Source organism: Alligator mississippiensis, chromosome 9 (genome assembly GCF_030867095.1).
Source record: "Alligator mississippiensis isolate rAllMis1 chromosome 9, rAllMis1, whole genome shotgun sequence".
Taxonomy (NCBI): domain Eukaryota; kingdom Metazoa; phylum Chordata; order Crocodylia; family Alligatoridae; genus Alligator; species Alligator mississippiensis.
The window spans coordinates 7540011-7565575 of record NC_081832.1 but is presented as its reverse complement, the minus strand read 5'-3'; the positions used below and the strand labels follow the sequence as shown (position 1 = coordinate 7565575).

Below are 25565 nucleotides of genomic sequence, written 5' to 3'. Positions count from 1 at the left end.
ATTCAGCAGTGCTAATTAGTCCAGCTGTAGTGCTATTCAGATGTGACTACGCCATTTCCAGTGCAGGTAGCAGCCTGCATGGAGCAATACAGCCATGCTTGAGGATACCGCTGTTGGGCACAATGAGTTTAAAGTGTAGCTGTGACTTCAGACACCTCCCCCGCCTCAGAAACATAGATCTTCCTGTGAAAGAAGAAGCAATCCTTTCTTCTTGCTCAGAAGTGCAGCTGGTCTTAGAGGTGTTTTTCATCCCTTTGAGCTATGGTTCATTGGAAAGCAGATAGATTATAAATCTCTATGTACGTTTCCATAGTAGCACGTGATCAACATCTTCCTGAGCTCAGATCTATGCCTGCTGGATATGAAGAAACCACTTCAGGGGAAGAAGTGTAGATGTCGTTGGGGTAAATGGTACACAGCTTTATTTCCATTGCATTGTGGCTTGGTTCTACACTTCACAGACACGTCAATAAATGTTCCCATGCTTTAAAGCAGTTAAAGCAGTAGTTTCCAAAGTACCCCATATTAGATTCAAGTTATCCTTGGAAAATGCCTGCTCTTAGCTTTCAATAATTTATTTTTATGACATAAAATAATACAGGAATTCTTCTGTTGCAAAGAGCTCAGAAAGACCACAGCAGAGTAGAATATTTTTCTGTACACAGCAACTGACCCCTCTCACAGCAGGGAAGAATATTTTGATACTGTGGATTCCTATTAGAAATTTCTGGGTTTATCCTTTGAGACATGCATAGGTGTTTGCACCTTAACAATGCTAATATTGTGTGGCACCCTGAGGCACCATTAAAAGGATGTCATGGCACCCCGGTTGAGAATTACTGCTTTAAAGTGTTTTCAGGACTAGGTCACCCACATAGATTTAATTCACTCTTTTTCTATATACATACATATAAAGAGAGAAAGGATGGATAATTGATTAGGCATCTGGTGAGGGCCATGAAAACCATGCAATCTTGCCAAAATTATTCAAAAATCATGAGTCAGACCCTCTTCTCCCCCCAAAACATGAGAATGTAACTCACAATGTAATCAATCTCTCTCTCAAAAATAGCAAAAAAACCCCAAAAGAAATACTCATGATTTGTGTGCCGTCATGTCATCCATTCCCACCTTCAGTCATCTGGGTGTGACAGTCAGCCCACTCTCCCAGATGTATATATTGAGCTAGCAGATCTGGGCCCTTGCTGCATGAATTTTCACTCCCAGATGATAAATTTACCATTCCATCAACTGCTCTTAAGCTTGTTGTGCTGCTACATATGGAGTGTGTGCTAAACTGGAAGCAGCATAGTTGCTAATTAGCTAGGGGTAGGCTAATTGTCACAGATATTCAACAACACTAATTAGTGCACTCCAAGTGTTACACAGAGGTGGCAATCATTTTTTAGTTTATAGGAGGTTGCTGCCTCTGGGGAGGGTAGGTTTACTGTATATTACTGCCTTAGTCTACCTGGGTCAGCGTTTTATATGGTAGTTACGTCAGGAGGAATGTAGCCATCTCTGTGCAATACGTCAGGCAGGCTAATTAGCACTGAATACTGGTGTCAGTTGGCCCATATCCATGCCCAGTAGCCTGTCTGTAGTACCATGTTGATGCAGCTACACAGTTTCCAAGTCAGATGGCAGCCTGCGTGGAGTACCTTTGTTTGAGGGTATCACTGTCTCTTAAGGCCAGTTTGCTATGTAAATTAACACAGACCAGTCTAATGAGAAGTCCTTTCTTGCTAGGATTCTAGTGATACCAGTAAATGTTTTGTCTGGATGAGGATTTACTCCAAAGAAAGACAATGTTGAAAAGGATCCGTGTTTGTTTAAATGCATGTTTAACACTAGGTGGCAACACGAGAAAAGGAATAGGCTTTCACACAACCAAACCAAACAGATTTATGGTACCAAAGTGCAAAGGCCCTGCCTCTGATGTAAAAAGAAAGTGTTGAAAGCAAGTGCAGAAACAGAGCAGGGAAAGACAGTGGGAAGCGAAAGAGAAATGAAGAAAAAAGTGAAACAGCATCTTTTTTACAAGCAAGGGTGTTTACTCTTGCATCCTCCTACAAGTCTTAGGGAGAGAGGGTGGGATTATTAGAGGTTCGGCCTTAGCAGTATTGGTGTGGGTTGCATTGGGGTGACAGATCTTACTGTTCTCATGGAAGCGATGAGAAGAATGACAGGGACTGAAGAAGAGCCGGTTCTGAAAAAAAAAGGAAGAATACTCTAAATTTCAGTCCAGAGATCTACAGGCTCTGGCTTGAAGGCTGAGATTTCCAAAGCTGCCTAAGGCACTTGGATATCCAAGTCCCATTAAAATTAATCCAGATGCCCAGATGCTTTGAAAATCTCAGTCTTAGATATAAAAAGGATCAGTTAAACATTTCCCCACTCCTCTTTTCCTTTCCACGGTATTCAGGACCACTACTTTCTTCACTGACATCTATTTAGATTTCATCAACTCTGACCAGTTTTGTTGACCTGAGTAATAGCTTCCTATTGTAAAAGCTCTGGTGTTTCCCTAAGTGACATGAGGGTTAGGGATCCATAAGGAGGTGGCAAGAGCAGAGAATGCATCAGATCTTGATTTTGATCCAAGTGAAGACAAGAGCGCATCAGGTTTAACTCTGTCTTCCGCTGAGTTAAAGTGTACCTGTATATGCAGTTAGGGTTTAGCAGAGATCTGGGTGAGGGGGTGTAGGAATCTAAAATAGATCGATGGGATTGAGAAGTAAGAAAGAGATGACTGTGTTGGGAGGAAGTAGGGAGAAGGGAGAAGAAGAAAAGATCCATTTTTTCCAGGCCAAGCCTCTACAGTACTGGCCCTTGTATTTCAGATCTAGATGGCAATCTCACTGCAGTCTCATGTCTCTGCTATAACCCTCACTATTCAATACATGGAGTGAATTTCAACCTAGGCTCTGTGTGTAACAACAAAGGCCTGGCATCACCTTTAATTTATTTTTTTATTTATTTTTTTTGGCAGCAGGAAGTGAAATAGATGACCCAATTGTGAAATCCCCTCCTTCCACTATCCTGAAGAATTATGTCATCGTTGGTTCCTCCCAAATCTCAGGACAAGCTGCCCTCTTCCATCCTTCTGGCCAGAAAGGCTCCGATTCCCTTATCAGAGGACAGCACCCAACGCCAACTGGCTCCCCTCACCTTGCTGCCGTCCACCTGCCTTTACCTCCCAGCAGAGTCATTGAGGAACTCCACAGGGCTCTGGCCACTAAACATCGGCAGGATAGGTAAATATAGCGCACTGTGTACTGGGGAACAAAATCCTTGAAAATAGAATATTTCTCTAATAAAAATTCCCTTCTTGCTGTTAAACATTCCATTCATTCACGCTGACTGAATCCGCTCAGTTTTGTCCTCACATTATTTGTTGCTGCTGCTAATCCAGACAACAATCTCTGGTTAAAACGAAAGGATCTGTTATTACTTTATAATAACTGAACTTGATAATACTGCAACAGGGAAACAAGGGATCAGATAGGTGAACTTGTTTGATAAAACACAGCCCACAGTAAAAAGTATCTTGTCCCTGAATCAGGATATCAGATGGAATAACATAGGCTAGTCCCAAGAAAAGAACTACACCGTTGCAGACCACACACCACTTTAGGCTTATTTGTTAGGAACAGAGATCAGAGGCCAGATGTTCAAAACTGCACGTGCATAAAATGCACAGCTAATCTGGACACAAAACTATCCAGGCTCTCGAATGCAAATCAGGCAATTTCTCCATCAGGTGGACTGTTCTGATAGTCAGGGATACAATTACCTGACTAGCCAATTTAAGCAAATAACTATGCCTGAAAATTAGGAATCCAGTTTCTTGGACACATTTATTGAAAATTAGACCCCAGCAATTTCTCCGAGGTTGCCTGCGACCTTTGGAGCAGTACACAATGGTTAGCATTTCAGAAGATGGAGACAGGGTGTGAATCTCTCTGCCCTGACTCAAAAATGCCTACTTCACCTAAGAAAATGTGTTATTTCAATACTGCATATCATATTTACACGTGACTAGAGAAAATTACCTATTTCTCAATAGTGAAATTATTAAATATGAGCTACTTTATATAAGTTGACCACTATCTCTCACCTCCGTGATACCTTCCTGCCTCCAGCCTCCTGAACTTTTCCTGAGTGTAGCTAGGCTGCTAACATGTAGCTCCTCTGAATCATTCTTCAGCTGTGTTTTCCCTACTGTTGCTTGTGTCCCAGTTGTCTGTTGATGTTATCACCGTTAGCATCTACCAAAGAGATCATTTGCTCCCCAATATAGGCTTGTATCTAGGTGCATGAGAAGTGAGAAGCAGCAAGCAGGAAGTCCTGAGTTCCAGTGCTACCTCTGCCAGAGGTTCATTGCGTGACCTCAGGCAAGACACTTAACATCCCAGGTGCCTCAGTTCAGCCATTTGCAAAATTAATATAAAAATAATCTGTGAAAATGAAGAGTGCTTTACCAGCATTAAGCAGTAGTATTTTAGTATGGGTTTTTTTTGGCTGTATGTAAGCATATATGGAATCTTACTTTCCAATTGGAAGGGTGGTATAGGAGTATTTTAGGTACTTCATCTATTTTTCATTATAAATCTTCTACTGCAGCAGTAGAGAAGAACAAAGATATAGTTTTGGATTTAAGTTGGTAACATTTCTCAATACCACAACCGGCTTTGTCATGAGGAATGGATTAATACAATACCCCCTCCAGGCCCTGTTAAATCTTTATCAGGATCATGAAATAGCAGAATAACAGTGATGTTTCATGCCATGCATGTTTTACATTAGAAGCACGTGCCGTGTTCTTTGAAAAAGGTCAGCATGTTACAGCATGCAGCGCTGTATCAAAGAAATGCATTAGTTATTACCCTTCTGTACCTTGTTCTTATGACAAAGACTGAGAAGTGGAACAGTGTTAGCCATTCTCATCACAATCCTGGGAATGCAATCGCACGATGTCCCTTGCATGTTTCACTGCAGAGCTATGTATGTGAGGACATGCTGCTTGTGCTCATACAATGCTAGGTTTCTATTGTGACATTGAAGCAGTCTTGTCTGAAAACATGGTTCTGTACCTTCCGTCCACAGCTTTCATGGAAGGGAAAGCAAAGGGTCTCCAAAAAAGAGGGTGGATGTCCGTCCATCCAGAACATCTAGCATTGAGTGCAACAAAGAAAAGGAGAATTCACTGAGCCACAGCAACGATCCAGAGAACAAGTGGAACTCAGTTAAAGAGTCGGATGAGAACAAAGAAAACATGATCATGAACTCGGAACTCAAGGATGACTCTGTATTTTATCAGGATGAAGAGGTTTTGAATGACTCCATTATTTCTGGTAGGGAAACTAAATTTGTTATCTTAATAAAAAAAATTACCATGATCTACAGGAGTGGTCCACGTACTTAAGCATGTGGTAGTGGTCTGGATTTCTCTGTTGTTACCTCATTTTTGCACAGATTCTGTTACTAACTGAAGTTAGTACAGATAGCATATTAAGATGTCATTTAGAGATATACATATAATTTTAATCCATATCAACCTTTCAGTTTTGCATTAGTTGCTTTGTATCATCTCACCTGCCTGGCAGAGCTTGCATACATGATATCTCATTGTCAGAGCATTATCTGGTGCATACATGCCAGTTTTGAAAGGACCCTTCTGGAGACAGCACTCCAGGATAGGAGGATATGTGGCAAAAAGTGACAAAGCCAGCTTGGAGGGACATGCATCCATAATACAAGGTCTTAAAAACAAAGCCACCTGTCCTTTAACCACCTTTATTGGTTAAAATTTAACAACTTAGTGAATTCATTCCAACCTACCTGCCTAATGGAGTCTGAATTACTTTACTACAGCTCTGGTATGTTGGACCGTATAAAGTTTTTTACACTAATGCACGAGAAATTGTCCTCTTGGGAAGTTTTGGGTGAGGTTACCCATTTCATCCAGAATTTATAAAGTTTATTTTCCAGGCCAGAATTCCTAGGCTTCTCCGACACGGAAGGATTCAAATTTCAATTATGCTTTCATATATTGTCCCATGAGGACGTAGATGGTTAGTTGGATGCCTAATTGACTGTTTATTCAAATGCCCAGTTTTTGCAATAATGCAATAATTACATTGCCAATTGTCACTTAGTTATGGGTGATATCTTTCAAATGCGTGTGTGTGCATGCGCAGCCAACTTTTTGAAATGCTGATTCCTAATAAATATTTCCACAGTTCCACTGGATGACATGCCACAGGCTCATAGATCACAGTATGAGGAAGATTGTCCTGTCTTTCCATTCTTCATAATTACACCTCTTTCTTTCATTCTTTAACATTCAAATAAATGATGGAATCAAAACCAAAAAGGTTTGTCAGGTTCATCTCTGTAACAGGTTAGCTTGAATTCAAGTGTCTCCAAACATTAGGGGTGCTTGTACGTGTGATGGGTGTTTAGTCCATGCCCCCTAAAATGAAATGGTGGACCCTGAACCTGGGGAGGCCCCCAGTCCTTCCCTCCGTGATGGGGCCACCAGGGCAGGTTGCTAGAGGGCCGTGTGCTGCCCCAGCTCAGAGGCAGCACCCAGTCCGATCCAACCGTTCCCTGAGCCGACCTGCTGGAAGCCCGCCGAGCGCTGCTCTCTGGGTAGGCTCGAGGAACAGTTGGATTGGGCCGGGTGCTACCACCAACTCGGGGCAGCATCTGGCCCGCTAGCAGCCTGCCCAGGCAGCCCCAGGGGGCACTGCCACTGTGGAGGGAAGGACCAGGGCCCCCCACAGCTAAGGGGCTGCTTGGACCACTGAGAGCTTGGGCCCTGGCCACAAGAGAGGTGGCAGGCTCTGCCAAAAAAAGGATCGGGCCCCTCACAGCGAGGGGCCCAATCCTTTTCTTTTCTCTGGAGCCGGCCTGCCTTCCCTGCAGCTAGGGGGTGAGCCGACAGGTACGTCATTTTGCAGTTTGCAAAGTTGCAAACTAAACTACATCCAGATGCAGTTTAATTTGCAGCAATGCAAACTCATCGGAAACCCCATACATTGGTGCACATGTAAACGTGTGATGCTGTTAAGCCACATAAATGACATTTTCGTCACATGTACATTGTGGCGACCATCACACAGTGCCCTAGGATGCTTTTCAAACTGTTGTAAGATCCAAACTTTGGCCTCGGATTTAGATGTACGTAAAATGCCTGGAGATCATCAGTCTGCAAACAGAGTTATAGCTAGGATGCTTGTCCTTTTTATTACAAAGTATGCATTACAAAAAAGGCACGCACAAAATCACATAATTATATTCACCGAGCACAAATCTTGCTGTGTTTTGTGCGAGCACACGTCTGAGTTCTAGTCACTGGTTTTGAAGGAAGGTCATGTGGCAGTTCAACAAAATGGTTCATTCAACTACAGAAGTGACATGCGAACCAATAATCTCACATCACGACCCCTAATGGGAAGGCAACTCTGCAGTCATGAGTTTATACCAGATCTGAACGAGACATTTATTGTTCCCAACACTGGGTGGCACTGTATGCACTTGCATTAGCTGAAACCCACTTACATTTCAAAAGAATTTGCAAAATATACAATAACTGCAAAGGTAAGAACAGAGTAATTCCCTGAGGATTTCTGGTTCCCTCCTGATTTAAGAAGTCTGAGTTGGCTGGTAGATCAAAAAGAATCTATCTAACCATCTACCTGTATCCACATGCATCTAATCACCTCATCATCTTAGAATCACAGCTCTGGAAGGGACCTCACAGGATGCATCTCCTTTGTGAAGTACAGAAGGGCTGTTATGCCCATTTTTCTGGATTAAGAACTGAGGCACAGAGAGGCTAAGTGGTTTGTCCAAGGTTGCACAGGATTCTGTGTAGCAGATTAGGAAACTATACTTAAATTTCTGCAATCTCATAGTAAAACCCTAACCACCAAACCATTCTTTCTTTGATATGAGGACTGGAAAGAACCACCACAAATGTCATCAGATTGGCAAGTTTAAAAGATATAAGCAAAAGTCACTGAGGCCTAGTGGGAAGATGTGCCAATGTCCTTTGTTACGTGATGACAGAAGAGTCAAATGACTCCAGAGATACAAGAGACGTAAAATGAGAGGATCAAAAATTAATTGAAATAGGAGCCTTTAACTCGAACCAACCTCACCCATGAACTGTGGTGATCCAAATAAAATAGGACCTAGACACACATCACAGTTGTCAACCAGTATTATAACTAGCTTGGTAAACTCCTGTCCCTTCCTTAGCACCATTAGGGCTCATGATGGAGCTTCAGGGTAGGGGATTGTATAATTTAAAAACTGAGAGCAAGGTAGGTTTAGAAAAGAGCAAATCACTTGGAGAAAAGTGCTCGCTGGGTGCATCTATACATGCAATTAATGGGCCTGAATTTTCTTTGCAAAAGAACTGCACTCCCCACATGCATGTGAATGTGCCTGTCAGGAGCAAATTTGCTTCTGATGGGAACAGTTCATTCCTGGACTGCTCTTGCTCTGCTCTGCCCCCCTGCTCTAGGCTCCCATGGGTGCTAACCCTAGTGCTGGCAAGGGCATGGAGGCTGGTCCCTGTCTCCACATAGCTTGGGCGCAGCAGGCCTGGCTGTCCTGACAGCTCTTCCGACCACGAGGCTGAGATGCAGCAGTCCCACCTGTGGGACATCTCTCCCAGTCATGTGGGGATCAGTCCTAATCCCCATGTGGTAGGGAGAGATTACACATAATGTCCCAGGTAGATACTGTAAGGTTTAGTAATGTTTGCAAAACCCATTTCAAAGACTCGGATGGGAGATTCTAGGGAAGAGCAGAGTATCAGTACAACTTGCTTGCATGGAGTTTCCAGACTTCAACGAGAATTTTGGGTTGACTATAGCTCCAGAAAGTTCTGATTTTAGAGCGCTGTCATTGTCTTGAATTCACTGAATGATCTGTGGCAAAAATCTTTTCTGCCTCAGTTTCCCCAGTCTGTAACCTGGTGATAATACTATTAGCTTCTCTGCATAAAGTGAACTGAAATCAACAGGTAACTGGGTGCAACTACACAAGACGCTTACTGCACAGTAGCCTAATGCAACTGCATAGTAGCGTGCTGGTCAAAAACTGTGCTAATATGCTACTGCACCGTGTTATTAGGCTACTGCACAGTAAGCATCAGAAAAACCCATGTGCTGGTGCTACTGTGCAGTAGTGCAAGTTAATGCGCACTGAATTAGTACTCGATTAACCAAATATTAAACTTAATGCACAGTAACTAGGACACATTAATGAATGTGTAGACGTGCCCACTGAATAATAAATCCTACAGATCACCTTTAAAGGTAAAGCTGACATGAAATGGTAACGGACTCTCCAAGTCATGCCAACCTTCAAAGTGCCCCTTTGAAAGACAGACGTAGCCTTATCTCAAATGAAAAATAAAGTCCAGATTCAGTTTTCTTCAGAAATAAGATGGCTTTTTCTAAAAAAGCCTAAATGTTAATATAAATACATGAGAGCAATAAACTCTCTTATTATTCCTATGGTGTATTATAAATTCATTGACAAGAACAAATAGATATACTGATTTAGTTGGATTTCCTATGTAGAGAGCTAACAACCCACCTCCTGGGGTTTCTCTTCCTCTCAGACCTCCTCTTGCACTGATCTCATGGAGAAGGACACTAACTATGCAGGCAAGGCATATGGGTGTCTTGTATAACTGCCATGTGCTAAGGTTTATTTGTGCTATCGCTTAGTAGAGAAAGACTTTCAGAAAAGGCAAGCTCTACTAAAAGCAGTGAACAGACTGACACGTTTTGGGAGTAACTGCTTTTCTTTTAGTAACCTAGCCCCAAGGAAATCTGGTCTTGCCCTGCTGTGAATTTCATTCTACGTTTTATCTGTTTAAAAAAAACAAACCCAAACCCCCCAAAAACAAACCAAGCCAACCAACCAACCAAAAAAACAAACAAAGAATGCAGAGAAAATCAGGGGGTTTCCAGCCTGCAAGCTATTTAAAGTAGAGGCCTTATTACCATATAGCTTCTTGTTCATGTTATAAGACAGTTTAATGAGCCAGGGGGCCACATTTTTTCCCTGCTAAACTCATTGAAGTTGGTGGAATTATACCAAGGATGACTGTGAGCCCAAAGTTTCATAGGGTTTCTGTGTTAAGTATGAAAGTTTTGTCTCAAGTATTACTGAAGGACAGCACCAAACAGGGGATGGCAGTCAGTACAGTGATGTCAATAGTCAAACTCTCATAATCCTCAGTGGGAGCAGTTAGAGCAACACTTAGTATTTTTGAAAATCTTACCCCCATGGTAAGGATGGGGAAGCAGAGTGGTAGCGTGTGGCACATGAGCCCTGCCTAAGGGAGGAAGGGGAGGAAAGAGGATGCCAGAATGGATGGGGATACACCTCACCCTCCTGTCCCTTGCTCTGCCTGTGCTTTCCTGCTCCAGCTCCTGAAGCAAGCTGTGGTGGCAGAGGAGCATGTGGCAGTGAGCACAGGACACTTGGATAATTGTAGTTCTGTAGAGTGACAGCAGAGATCACAGCTGCTCCGTGGAGATGTCGCTGCCAAGACCTAGAGTTTTTTTGCCTGCTTGACATGGGTATCTGTGGCTGAAAAAAAAAAGTGGTGACATCTCCCCTCAGCAGCAGCGAACTTCAACTGCTGCTCCAGTGCTCTGCTCACTGCCAGGGACTCTGGAGCCAAAAAGTACAGCAGGGGAAAGGGGAAGGAGGACTGCCAGGGAAACAGTCCTAGCCAGTTCCACCTCTGACTGCTCCAGGATGCAGGCTTTGTTTTGGGACAAGAGGAACCCCATAGAACTGATGAGGAGCGTAAGCCTTTGACGCTCAGTGAATGCTTGGAAGCTCATCTCAGCAAAGAACATTTCAACACACTGCCCTGATCTGTAGCAGGTGAAATGGGAAAACAATTCTGCTGTATTTCCAAATGGACCATTGTTCACTGCTCTTGTCAGCCAACTCAGCCCTAACTCTGCCCACAGACATATATACAAGGCTGCAGTCAAACCTTGGAGGTGAACCCTCTGGGGTTTTTCACTTCTGATCTGTGGAAGACTCCAAACTACCCCTTTGACATGTTTGTATTTCAATGCTTGTCCCAGGTACCTTGCCAAGAAAATGCAAGAAAGAGCTGCTGGCAGTCAAGCTACGAAACAGGCCAAGCAAGCAGGAGCTGGAAGACAGGAATATTTTCCCAAGGCGGACAGATGAGGAGCGACAGGAGATCCGGCAGCAAATTGAAATGAAACTCTCAAAGTAAGTCCCTTTGACAGAGAGGAGAGACAGATCTTAGAGTAAAATCTCTTCTATGCCTTGTCTTGCAGGACACGTATACTCCCCCAAGCCCATTTCCCATGGCAAATCATGCATGCAAAGGGCACCAGCAGCAGCAGATTTGAGCCTTAGCTTCAGGGCCTTCCTGGGCTTTTGATCTCTGAGTTCACATATTCTGTGTCTTATACCAGTCACTCCAAAGACTTATTAACTCCTCCCTGAGTCAGGATCTCCCTGCCTAAAAGAAAATTCCACTCATAGAGTTAGATTCTGCCCTCGCATGTCTGCCTGCAATGCCAACTGAAGTCACTGGGATTTTTACCTCTTTCCAAGCGGGGCATGCATATCATGAGAACTGATATAGCCACCAAACTTTGCAGCCTTGTCTGTACTGGCGCTTATCCTCAGCCACCAGCATAGTTGCAAACCCCATTCCAGATAGAGAGAGCTGCAGTATGCCCTGCCAGGGCTAAGCTCAATGTCTAGCAAGGATGTGAATCTACAGGGCTTTAATCAGCTGGGTTTGTAGATGGGCAGCTACCCAGATGGCTGAAATCTGGGATAACAGCAAATGCGAGACACCTGTTTTCTTTAGGTAACTGGCTTAGCAAAAACACTTAATTGGGCCAAGAGAGCAACGTGGTGTAAGGGAAACCACTGCTCTAGCTATGTTGCCTGAATTTTCCAGAAACAGCTAGTTTCAAATTGCCATGCTTTTTAAAACCGCTAAATATGGATAATCTGCAAACATGAATATTTTAGTTGAGACAAAGTGGATTGTTAAATAATCCGTGCTGCTCCCTCCCACGCTGAATAGCAAGCATTGCCTGACTGCCAAAGAGGTTGGAAGCAAATCGAGAGTTTAACAGAAGTTCATTTTATTAAATATTAATTGTTTGAATCTGTTTTGAAGGAATAATTTGCCATGATCCAGGCCAGAGCAAAGCCAGCTCTCTTTGCTTGTGCATTTAATTTACTTTTGTTTTAGGGGGCTGGAATAGAGATGCAGGTTAATGCAGCACAGTACAATTCCTAATGGATAGGAGCCTACACCACAATACATATCATTCAAACTCCATCTTGTGGGGCTTCCATTTGGGGTCCTGAGCTAATGGAAGGACAGGTGCATTTTAGGCAGGTAAATCCGTAAGGTGCACTTGGATGAGATACTGGTCTTAATATTAGTTCCTTGTGAAAAGTTACCATGGGATCTTTAACAGGAGGTGAGAAGCCCTATTTTAGTTACTCAAAACACAGAAAAGCATCTTTGCAAAGCCAAGCCATTATCAGGTGTTTGCACAGTGAAAAGTGTGTCACCTACTGAATCAACATCCCCTTTCTCTGCTGAAGCACCTCTTGGCTCCTTGGAGGTTTTTCCATCTAACTTTTGACTCTGTCTGACCTGATTTAACTTGTGAGAGCTGCTAGAATCACAGGACAAAGAGGTAGGGCTATGGCTATGGGCCATTTCCTCTCTGTTTAGGTTGCTTTACAGTGGAAAAGGAAAATTATGTTTAAGAGAGATGCTTGAAATCAGAGTCAGCAGAAAGAATTAAGACCTAAGTTACTATGTCTATAAGAGAAGGAGCACAATATCTAGTCATGACTGGAAGCTGCAGAAGGCAAGGCTTAGAGTCATAGAAAGGTAGGGCTCAGGAGGTTACATCTAGTCCAACCCCCTGCTCAAAGCAGGACCAGCCCCAACTAGCCAGGTCTTAAACACCTCCAAGGATGGAGATTCCACAGCCACAATAACATCTCAACAACTATCCTCTAGTTATTAATCTGGTAGATAATACCTACAGATAGCTAAAAGCCATTTTCATTCACTGTGACGGAAGACACGCTTTCAATTACCTCCTCCATCTTCCCAGAACTCAGCAGGTTGAATGCATCTCATGGAACAGAAGGTGCAGAGATAGCTAGAATAGCCCACAATTCAAAACAGATTGGAACCAATCCCCCGCATCATCTCCAAGCCCATATGAGCACTGGCACAGTGTGGCTCTTTCCTCCTCCACTTGGGTAGAGCATGATCATGCAAACAAACTCAATTGACAGATACATCCTGGGAAAATATTGACTAGATAAAAAGCAAGCACATGTTAAAGAAACACAGAAAATTAGCACCAGTCAGAGCAGTGTCCTAGAGAGATGCTTAGGGAGATGCTGTTTGAATTTATGACCAGAGCTTTTGAGAGGGAAAAAAAAAGCCTGACTTCCCCAGAGAACCCATATCAGTTTTTACACCAAATTCAGCACTTACTTTCTTTGACAGGGCTCTGTAAATCTAGGCAGGTTGGTGTGGATACCTATACAGTGCAACACCAGATTGATATTTTCAAAGTTCCTTAAATCCATTAGTCTCAATGATGGCTTTATGCTTAAATCCCAGATAGGCTTTGCAAATACCAAGCATGATGAGTGAAGTGTATACTGGTATAACTTACTACTAAGTGCTCAGATTTAAAAATGATCCAAGGAACTTTGGATCTAGCAGCTAATTTTGATGGAAATTACTATTCTCTGTAAGATTTCACCACTATCTATGTGGATGCTAGTACATTGCAGTGACTACTTCATTGCTAGCGTGTGAGAAAAATGTTTAGTAGAGACCTCAAGCCCCAGTCCATACTCTGATTCCACATTTGTCTGGTAACAAACTCAGAGCTTACCATAGCCCTGCAAAATGAGTGGTGACTCCTTGCTTGATTAGCCATCTGTAATTCCCACAGAGACTTGTCAGTGGACAGGCAGCTGTGTCCCAGATCCAATCCACACAGCTGTACCTGAAGAGTACATAGGAGTCCACAGATATCTAACAAAATGCCTCCGTGCCATCAGTAAAAAACTAATTTTATGTAAAGTGAAGTTCTGCGTCCTAAAAAGGAGAGAGTCATTTCTTTTAAAAAAGAGCCTAAACTACTGACGTTAGAGTTGATCAAAAAAGGGAAACTTAAGAACAAAGGAACACATTTTTATATCAAATGAATATATAGTGAGAGAGCTGACTGTGCTGATGAATGTTCAGGCAGTGAGAGCTACAGCATCTCTTTTCCTCACTTTCCTCATTAAGAAAGAGGCCGTTCTGTTGAGTCTGGGGGTCAAAATCTGCCTTTTATACCAGTGTAAGCCCACTGACTTTTACCAGTATAAAAATCAATAGGTTGTCATTGAGAAGTGAAGACAGGGTCAGCTTGAATTTGTCTTGCTTGCTTTAAGAGATGTACATTATTGTTTCTACCTCTCTGCTTCTAGTCAAATATGTCAGCCACCTGTTGTCATGGAAACATATCTCCCCCCTGCCATCATGTCCCTGAGATGTCAGTATTCCAATTTCCCCTAGATTTCCTCTTTCAGTAGGACTCTCTCCCACTAATGCATCCATTTCCAATGCCCCAGGCCAGACATGCCCTGGTAACATCCTATTCTGTGTTAGACAACTGAAGTTCTGATGCTCCAAGCTCTTGATAGTCCCCATTTCCCTTTATTATGTTTTCTGAGTACAGATAATAAGTCCACAGTGCAACTCAATGAACTGAGCTATTTGTGTCAAAAGGTAAAAAGACATTTGTAAGTCACGTTTCACGCAATAACTGCTTTCTGTATTATGGACTTTGTTTCTTCTGCAAGGGAAAGCTGGAATTTGGAGGAGTAAAACAGGCATTAGAATGAGGAGCAATGCGGAAAAGATTGTTTAATTAGATTTGGAACAACAATAAGAATGATTATTTCAACAGTTAACATTTGAATACCTTGGTAACGGTTACTTCCACAGTATGCCTTATATTGCTACAGCCCAAGACACTCCATTATTACTTAATGTTTTCATGAAAACACGAGTTCCTAGAACAGATTATAATTTTGCAATTTTCACATCATGTTCTGTTTCACTCTCTCGGGCATAAGTAGACACGATTCACTAAGCAATATTCAGGAGAGAGATGTAGAGATAGGAACTCCAATAAGAGACACATGCACTATTAGGATTTGGACAGGAGAGACAAGTGCCCGGAGTGTCTTGTATATCAGCATCTCCATCCTTCAAAACGGCAGTAGGGTGCTTTATCTAAAGCTTGTTGAATGAGCTTTAGATAAAGCACCCCTGCCACCTTTTTGAAGTGCAGGACGCTGATCCAGGAGATGCTGGAGCGCAGTAATTACTATGCTGCAGCAGACTTGATTAATCAGCTTTTGTTTTCTTTTTTACAAAATTACGGCACGTAATTACAGCGCACTGGAGTAGCTCCCTGCTTGTGTATAGGTGCCTATAAGCTCTGAAGGCAGGATCTTTACATGTAAATGACTCTGTAGTTTCAGGTAGGATGTGGGTCCTGGAAGCACATCTCGGAGTGGAGACAATATTTATGGCACTGCAATATTCCAAAAATGCCAAGCAAGGAACAACTAGTAGTTTAAAGGCGTGAGCTGCTACAGTGCAGTTCAATGCAATCGCAGACATGCAGAGAGATTTATACAGCGCTATTGTCATGCAGCTTTGGAAGTAAATCACAGTGCGAATCAGGCTTGGAGTGCTTGCTTCATCTAACCTCACCCTGTACTCTCCGAGTGGCTCGGGTGCAGCAGTGGAGCTGGCCCAGAGGAAACGTTTTCGTATGTCCCAAACAAATTATGCTTATCTGCAAAACAAAAGCTGCAACTGCTTTTTAAAAACTGCATGCACCAGTGGTTTCCTGTTGTGAATGCTACACCCTAACACTGCCCAGCACAAAGTCATTGGCCCTGCACGATGAACTCCTTGTGAAACATGATCTCTCTCATCCCTGTCAGGTTTTTACAGCTCTATTCTATTCTATTCTATTCTATTCTATTCTATTCTATTCTATTCAGTTCTAATAGATTGTCTCTGTGTTGCCTGGGAGGAATTAATTAATATCACAAAATAATTGCGAAATCCCATGGCATTGGACAGAGCCTCCCCACCACCAGCTGGCTATTCTATTTCCAGTAAAGTTACATCCATCTGGGATGCAAAGTGGTGGGGGCTACACCATCAGCATTCCTGCTTCTCTCTGTGGGAGATATCAATTGTACTAATCTGACAGGTGCGGTCCTAAGAGGCTTAGAGTCTCTGGGGCTCAGGAAGAGGTTTTTTGGGGGTCTGAACTAGCAAGGCCCTGCTACAAGACAGCACTGAAATACATGCTTACAGTTAGGAATCTACTCCAAATGTTTCCCTGGAGATGCTTCTCCGAATTGGATCTTGTGTAGAGCAGCCCAGGCTCAGCTTGATATTAATGAGCAATTTGATGAAACTCCACTCAGGTTCAAGAGCATGATCCTGACAAAAGCATTTGGATGGGTGGCTCCCCCGCCTACACAGGCTCCATGCCATCAAGCTGGCATTTCAACCCAGCTGGGAACATTTAAACCCAGCTCCACTGCAGAGATGGAGAGGGCAGAATAGGTACAAGTAGGAAGAGCTGCTGCTGTGGCTAATTAATACTATGTAGCAGGACAAACGGTGTCTTTATTTGGTACAAGTCATCTTCAGGTAAATGTGTCACCGTTACTAAAAACGATCAGGCAAGGCAGCGTGGGTGTCTGTGCATGCCCCTGCCTGCATGATCACACGGCAGGAGCTATATATAGAGCTGGAGACCGAAGGGGCTTGCGTGGAGTCAAGAGTCTCTTCATCTTGCCGTTTAGTACTGAATCAGAGATTGTGGGTAAGGGGGCACCCGCTCTTACAAATACAATATTTATTGCTGTAGCTATATTTATTGCATGAGGTTTTGCTCATGTGCTGTATTTTATTAATGGTGCCTGGAGTGCTTTTTGGAGGCTGGTGCTTGATAAAAAGCCTTTATCATTATTGTTGTTTTCTTTTTCCTCTGTTATGGTGAGGCATTCAGCCTGACAGGCATCAGTGTCCAGGAAAGCAAACAAAGGCTGAGATTTTCAAAGCTCCCCTGAAGGATTTGGAAGTCTGGCTCCCATAAATTTTAATGTTTTGTTCTTCACTCTCCTTTGCCTCCTCTGCCGGGGGGAGCGGGTGGGGAGTGCAGAATCCCTCTCAAGAAGAAAGCAGTAAAAGGTGCATGTCTGATTCCTCAAGGGACTGACCCATTCTCCCACCTCACTGCATTATCTCACCAGAACGGAGAGGGAATGGCATTAGAAAGCTGCACTTCTGCCACTTCTGCAATTCTGGATGAATGAAAGTCTCTCTTTGTGAGGACTGTGTCCATTCTGTGACTCTGCAAACCTTTCACTCCCTTACCATTTGTATTTGCTGTAGTAAAAGATGTGACTAGACATAGTTTGAAAGCATTTAAAAAAAAAAATGTGCACAAATCCATTCATCCTGGAAACAGACACACAGCAATTTGGGGGCATTATCATTCAATTAGCTACTTTGAAAACACATCCCCTTGTGCTAGAATTAATGAAACCCACTCACTATCAGGCGCATTAGTTCTCACAAGTAATCAGGTTCACCCTGAAACATAAGGCAGACCTATAATGAAAATATGTGCACGTCTAGGAGAGTACAAAAACGGTGCTCACAAACTGGGGCGATGGTTCCAAATCCATGATTAATTGAGCCCAAAGTGCAGTTGGCCTTTGTCAGTGCTTTATAAACTTTCAGGCCCGGTTTTTAAACGTATGCAGCCTGGGTGTTTATATACATGCTCCGTGAGTGGGGGGTGGAGGCATTTTAATTAAAGCGCACAGAACATCTTATGCATCAGCATCCCCGCGCTTCAAAATGGTTGCAGCAGGATTCAAATTACACTGGGTCTTGGGGAGTCAGGGTTGAGGGTGGTAGCAGTGGCAAGAAGCTGTAGGGCAAACTGGGCGCAGGCTCTGGATGGCTGCAGCAAGAAGTGCCCAGCAGTGATGAGGGAGGGGGGGCTGCTTTTCCCATGTACTAAACAGCAGTTTCTGCCTAGCTGCCAGGGGGCTCTCGTCTCCCATGCAGGGGGCTCAGTCCACCCCTGAGATGCAAGTCCTGAGTGGCAGGGGTGCTTTATCTACAGCTTGTTTGATAAAGCCTTAGATAAAGCCCCCCACCGCCATTTTGAAGTGTGGGGATACTGATACACGAGCACAGGAGGCTGTCTGAGCGTGGTAATTACCATCCTCCATTATTCTAGCACATTGGAGCAGCCTCCCTCTGTGTATAGGCTCCTCCCAAGACTAAAAACAGCACGTACCATGATGTGTGTAAATTATACTGTTTTCTACTTGTATGTGCAGTTAATAGGTCAGTCAAGCCTTCTGTTTGTGGTTTTACTCAAATCTGATGAAGCCACAATGTGATCCCACAGAGAAGAGGATTAAATCCAGCGTGCTTTGCTGTTCTGTAGTAGGGTCTGCCAATCTTCAGAGCAGTCTGCCTATTCAGAGGAATAGTGCTCCCAAGAGGCAGATCCTACTCCTTGTGATGTCTTCTAACTAGACTAGACTATATTCTTTCAGTACAAATCATCCTTGAGTGGATAACAATCCCCTGCAGCATCAAGTATTCAGTGGTCTGTCTAGTTACAGGTAATCTTCAGGTAGCATTGCTTGCATGCTTCTCTAATGAACTGTGCTTCACGCATAATTAATTAATTTTAAAAACACACTTGCAGGTCTAGGTGAGAGAGGGAATTCCTCTTTAGCACAGAGGTAGTTGCAGCTTCTGGCTGAGACATTAGCCTTAACTCAAATTCTTCCTAAAGGCACCAGTCTACAGAAGGTTGCACCCATTTTAATGCATGGGAAGTGGGGATAGCTTTCCCTCGTGAATGCCATCTTGCTACAAGTTGAGAGCAAGTTGCCAGTACCTTTCTTTAGGATGTGCATGCAGCTATAAAGGCTTGGAGAAATAGGTGCAGCATGTACCTGTGGTACCAAAACATAAGGTTTCCTCACAAGAAAATGTCATTGGAGGGTGAAACAGCCCGCCTTATAGAAATGGGACAGGGATGCAGGAGACTAGAGGGTTTGCAAGTGGGGAAATCCAGTCTGGTGTGCAGCAGCATTCCCCTGCACTGGCTCCAGCACCTGGCATTCACAGTCACCTTTGTTTTCCCTGTAGGTGTAGCCCAGCTGGGGGGTGAGAGCCATATTAGTACACAGAAAGGGAAGGGAAGATGCAATGGGATGTATTCACATACAAAAGAAACATCCAGAAGACTTCTTTGGCGACAAGGAGCCTACTGCTATAATGGGTCTTTCTGGCCTTAGGGAAAATGGTGTCCCAGGCAAATTTTTATTCCCCCCCAGCTCAAGTCAGCAGTGCTGCTGCAGGCAGAGGCAGAAGCAGGCAGGCAGGGCATGGGGCATAGTTTAGCAGGGAGGTGGAGTGGCATGATGTGCCTGGCAGGCACCTCTGCTGCTGTGCCGGAGCAAGGAGAGCGGACTAGAGCAGGCACCACCCCACCTGCATGTGCCTGACCTGGCTCCTCCCGAGCGGAGGCTAGAGGCGGGGGCGGGCTGGGCAGGGCACTGCTCCTCCTGCCTGGGGTGGTGGAAGAGCCCGGCTCTGACCACTGGCTGCTCACACGTGTGTATGCATGAGCGTGTGTGTTTGGTGCTCCCTGACCACATCGCCCTAGATAGTTGCCCATGGTACCTACCTGTAAGGCCGCCTGTGTTCAGCAGGATTGCAAAGGTATCATTTAAAACAATGGAGCAGAGCTCAGAACACCATAAATGATTGCAGGGGAGATTTACACGTATAAAGAAAATGGCTAATCTAAACCTCATTGGATAGAGAAGAATTACTAGAGGGAAAAGGTGCTTTTTTTTTTTTTGACATGTTACCTGCTTCTAGCAGTTGGTATATTTAGGGAATATTTTAATGGACCTGAGCCTAATTCCTGGTGAAATCAACGGGTATTAAACACCCACAGCTCTTCGAGGCTCCGGGGCTTAGACTTTGTTTTGTTGTAAGGCTGGCTGTCACTTTAAACATGCAGAAAGCTAGCAGTATCCAGTGAGAGGTCAGCGTATTCCATGTCTTTAGAGCTGCTTTGGAGACACGGCACAAGTAATTACAGCAAGAAAAAAAAATTAATTTGCAGAGCCTAATTGATAAGAAATGGAGTATACTGAACTGGTTATTACAAGTGATCTAGTCATAATCCTAAAGCGCTGATTTGAACAAATTGCTGCAGCATTTCTGAGTTATACAACAGGCCAGATTTTAGACCTTTATACCCTACCATGAGAAGTCACGACCACACAATCCCCCCCGAGGTCTCTGTTCAGCAGTGACTCTCACAAATGGCTCCAGTTTCACACCCATGGCCCAATTTGCTAATACAACTGGGCTTTTTTCAGAGATTTTCTGTTATGCCAGTTTAATTGCCACCAGTTTTAAAATCAATACAATTAAATTGGGCAGACCTCTGGGTAAACATTCTTAATTTGATGGGCAAAAGATCAATTTAAGCAATATTGATATAAGCTCAGGTTACATTGGCTCAAGTGTATCCAATTCCAGGGCACCAATTGAACTAAGTCAATTTAAAACCACATGCTTCTGTGTGTGTGTGCACAAGCAATTGCTGAGAAATAATTAAGCTATATGGGTTTGTTTTACTTATTAGGTTTGTACTGTAGTCCTTAGGTGGGTGAAAGGGAAGAAAATGGAGCCATCAAGCATGCTTACTGAGCTGTTTTCTTGCCATGTACAAATATAACATCACATGGCATGGCAGAAGGGCAGGGCACCAGTGTAGGAGGAGTGTCTCATTAATGAGTTATAAGGCTTTGCCCCATTCGACAGCATCACTTATGTCTTTACCTGCAGAATTTGGCATTTTCTTGGTGGTCACTCTGCCACCAAGGCGATCTCATTGTGCAAGATCTCATGGGATCAGAGACAAATGCTGTATAACTTCCAACCACCAATAAATCAGTTCCTCCCATCTCCTCCTCCCTTGGCTTAGATCACAGCCCTGGCCAGGAATCTCATTCAGGTTTGGAGACAGAATTTTGATTCCCCTCAGGAATCAGAAGCCTGGGCTTGAAGCAGCAAAACTGGGTCAATCCAAAAAACACAGTTTCTACCAAACTGAAATTACCTAAGGGAGGCTGGGGAATAAAAGATGGAGAGAACAAATATTTAGGCAGGGAAACAGAGAGAAAGACAGATCAGATGATATGAGAAGGTGTTTGCCATTAGTAGAACAATATTTAATAAATATTTGTTTGGCTTGCAAATTACATAATGCAGTTCTTGCTAAATCTGCTTTATTTTATTACTTTTGCCAAGCTATCAAGTTGTACTGGGTATAATCATGCCTTTTTTCCGCCCCCCTTCAAACAAGCTTAACACAGGCTACACCACATGTACTCATTCTACATAGATTCCTTGCTTTGTATTACTATGAAATCACCTTACTGTTCAGTGGCTGTTGACCTCTCTTTATATTCAAAAGACCATCTCCCAGAAAACAGTGATTGGTTTTTGCCTTTACATGCTGTTTGTCAAAAAAGGACACCCCCCCCCCCCTTCCGGTATATGAATACACTGTGAAGGATTTGACCAGTGAAGTTGAAAAAGGGAACTAATGCTGGAATATAGTTAGGATGCACCTGTTTTAAACAGCAGCTGGGTGGGTTAGTGTAACTCATGCCATGTAAAAATAAGTCTGTAATGGTTTAATTTTAAAAAGGACAGTTATAGTCAGAAAATGCTGTGGAACTGCAGAGAGAGGAAAAAGAGACACAGGGTTGGAAGCACTTAGTGCAAAAATCCAAGCTTTCTAGGTGATTGTATCCAGGCAACCAGAAAATATAACCACTTGAAGAATCAGCATGCTGGTGGAACCCAAGTCTTAAACTCCATTAAATGAGGCTCATCCAGTCGAGCTGGATTGATACAATGTGAAGAGGTGGTATTTGCCTTGAGTCCTTAACCAGAAAGAAGAAAATTAGTGTGGCAAGATGCAAACTGCAAAAGGAAACTGTTGTTTTAGTTTTAGATCTAGTATCAAAGCCATACTCTGATACTGCTCACAGATCATCAGCTATTCTAGCTTGCTTGGTAGGATTTTCTCAGTTAAAAAAAATAATCTATTCACAATTTCATACTTTATCAGTTTTATAGAAAAAAAAATGAACACAAATTTGGGTATGCTGTATCCAAATGACAGTCCATACGTGTATTGCAAAGATAAGGCTAATGTGAGAGGAGTCTGTTTGCAACTGCCTGACAGTGGACTGCTTGTACTACAGCACTATTATTATTATTATTATTACAAATCTCCATCACAAAAAATGACCTCCATCCTTCCAAATGTTATCTATTACAGGAGAGGGCAGTTATTCTCTTTCCAAAGAAAACTTAAAAATACTGTCATTGCTGGGGAAAAAGTGTGTGTGTGTGAGATTTAGTGGGAAAACAAAGGTTTTGGCAGCCTCTTCACAATATAGAGCAGAACATGATGGAGACTGAGATAGTTGGATGCAACTAGGAGGTTTAGTGCATGCTCAAGAGCTTGACATTCAGGACTTCTGAGTCCTATTCCCAAATTAACAGTGACACACGTGCTTATCTGCTCCTATTTCTACCCATGTCTCTGCCATCACAGTATGGGATGTGTGATGACTCAGTCCCCTAACGCTAGTGGAGCAGGCTGTGGAGGGCAGTTGGTATACTGGGGTGAGACAGACATGATCAAGGGAGAATAATGGCTGTAAAGTTAGGTCAACTCTTTCCTACTCCATTATGGGAATTTAGGGGAAGGAGCATATGTCCCCACAGACATACCTGCTGCTGAGCTCCATTTGAGCATTGGTCCATACAGCACACGCCTAGATGACAAGCTTCTTTGTGAGCAGCACCGTCCTCAAATGCTTGGGCAATAGCTGGTCATAGCCCGATTGATTATGTTCATTAAAGGTCCCCCCTTTATTGAGTGGACACTAGTGCAGCACTGGGGTTTGTTCTCACTTATCAGTGACTCACAGAACAAGAACCTCAATACAGGACCATGTTATACAGGCTGCCTCTTGCAGCAGCAGGCCATGGAAAGAGACTGATACAGAAAGGACCTATTCCTGCTTTCTCTAGCTTTGGTGAAAAAACTGCTTCAGGTGCCTTTCACTGCTCTCCTTACATCCCTGCTGTCTTTTCTCCTTTGTATTCCAGTAGTGGTCTTGAATACTGATAGGAAGACTCCATTCAGCCAGGCAGTCCTGTCACAGGACATTTCTTTGGGTACCAAAGAGTTGTGGCCAGATCCTCAATTAGGGTAGTCAGATTAGTCTGGCCGACTTCAGCAGAGCTGTCAATTTACACCAGCTGAGGATACGGTCCCTGACCTTTTCTGGGAACTGGCTGGACCAAAGTGATTTCATTTAAGGTTTCCAAGCACAGTAGATATTTTTCAACACAGGTACATCTGTATTTGTAATGCTGTAGATCCTGAAAAGTAGCAGCCCTCTTGGTGACGTTGATCTTTAAGCCAGTCCACAGTGGATACGTCAGTTATTCAAAAAGTGGCACAAAGGTTGGCCAGAGGAGTAGTTAAATTTTTTGATGAAAATTTGATGAATGCAACCTGAGGGAGGACATGTTGCTTTTGAAGTTCAGCTGAACTTGACTGTGCTGTTCCCAAGGTCAGGTCTGACCTGTAACAAAACATGTTTTACTGCTTGGCAGACTGCACTTCAAATAATAGCAAAGGCAGCTTAAATGATGCACTTCCACAAATGAACCCAAGAGAGATGTACAAACAGGTTTGTATGAAAGTCTCTCATCTTGAAAACATAAGCAGGTGTGGCTCTCAGCTGCACGACTGTCGATCCAGAGCATCTGTAATGAAATCAATGGCCTGGATTCTTAATTACACTAATGTACCTTGACACTGTACTGGGTTTGAAAGCGGCTTCAGAGGCTAACACTTACTTTAAAGCTACTCTCAAGTAATACAAAATGGGTCTTAGTCTGAATTAGAAGGAGTCCAATTACTCAGTACTAGCTATTACTTTTTGGGTGCATCTACACATTGCCCCATGTTCCAAAAAGGCCTTTTTGAAGTACTAAAGCATGCCACAGTAACGGCCTGTACTGTGCCATATGCATGGCGCATAGTGATTTTTAAAGGCTACTTTACTGTAGCAGCACACTATAAACAGGGGAGCACCCTGATACAGTGAAGTAGCTGCTGGCCATGTGTAGACACCCATGGGTGCTACATCAATGTAGCACATCACTACAGTGACACAGCATCACGTGCAGATGTGCCCACTGAGGCAGGTAATGTGCTCAGGTAAAATATTGGACTAAGACTGCAGTAATTGGGGTTGTATGCCTGGCTCCACTTGGCCTGCTGGGTGTCCAGAAGCAAATCACTTCACTGCTCTGTCTCAATTTCCCCACAGAGAAAATAGGGACAGTGGTAAAAACTTGCTTTGTGAAGTGCTCTGAGATCTGCTGCCGATTGTGCTATGCAGGATGGATCTCAAGGTTCTCCTCAACCAGCCTGAGCCCCGTGAGCCACCCTTCCCTGTCTGTAGCCCACCTTGGTCTGCACCAAAGTGTTTATATTGTGTTTCTTATTGATCAAGCAGGGCACTAATGTATGCCCAGTTCGTCTGTGTATTACTTGTCTCTTTTTTGGACTGGCCTTTACTTATGGGCAGCAGAGAAGAGAGGTGCGAAAGGACCGTAAGACACGAACAAGGGGTTGTGGAACTGACTGTAGCAGACACTTGGAGATTGCAACCTGAAGTGTGCAGCGGAGATGCAGAACTGGTCTACAAGGTAGCATTCTCTGGGAGGACGCGGGGCTGATGACAACATGTGAGAGAGACAGAAAGCGTTGGTCACTGGTCAAGCCAGTGACCAAGGAGCCAGCTAGCAGGGGCTGCAAACAGGATAAGCAGTTTGCAGGCAGTTTGCTGGGAGCAAGAGGAGGAAGGGGAAGAGAAGCCAGGCACCAGATCTTGCCCAGGGAAGGATAGTGATCCAGAGCTGCCTATGCCTTTGGCTTGCTGAGTGTTTGTTTGATGGGGTGTGTGCATTTGGGGCATATGCTCCGAGAAGCTGGGAGTGTTGCTAGCTGAGTGACTGCTGCCTGGGCCTGACAGAAGCCCTAACGAGGGGGCAGAGCCAGTCCAGGCCTAATAGGAGACTCCAAGAAGGGCAGTAAGTGAGAAAAGGCAGATTAAGAGACTTGGGGAAATGGCTGGAGCTCATTGCAGTGCCAGAGCCACTGCCACTGCCTCTGCTTGCACCTGTGAGGTTTCTGTCCAGGCGGGACCGCTCACCATCAACACTTCCACCC

At 43.7% G+C, this 25565-nt stretch overlaps 1 protein-coding gene across 7 annotated transcripts in view; it reads left to right on the top strand.

Moving 5' to 3' along the window:
• PHACTR3 (phosphatase and actin regulator 3) overlaps positions 1 to 25565 on the top strand; it is a 162005-nt gene that overhangs the window by 111551 nt on the left and 24889 nt on the right. For 5 of the 7 annotated variants that reach the window (XM_059713222.1, XM_019484478.2, XM_059713223.1 and 2 more), the window contains 3 exons: positions 2993 to 3257; positions 5110 to 5357; positions 11139 to 11292. In XM_059713222.1, the coding sequence (XP_059569205.1) occupies positions 2993 to 3257; positions 5110 to 5357; positions 11139 to 11292 (667 nt within the window). The remainder of the gene's footprint in view (positions 1 to 2992; positions 3258 to 5109; positions 5358 to 11138; positions 11293 to 25565) is intronic. The other 2 variants (XM_059713224.1, XM_059713221.1) reach the window with 1 other exon arrangement.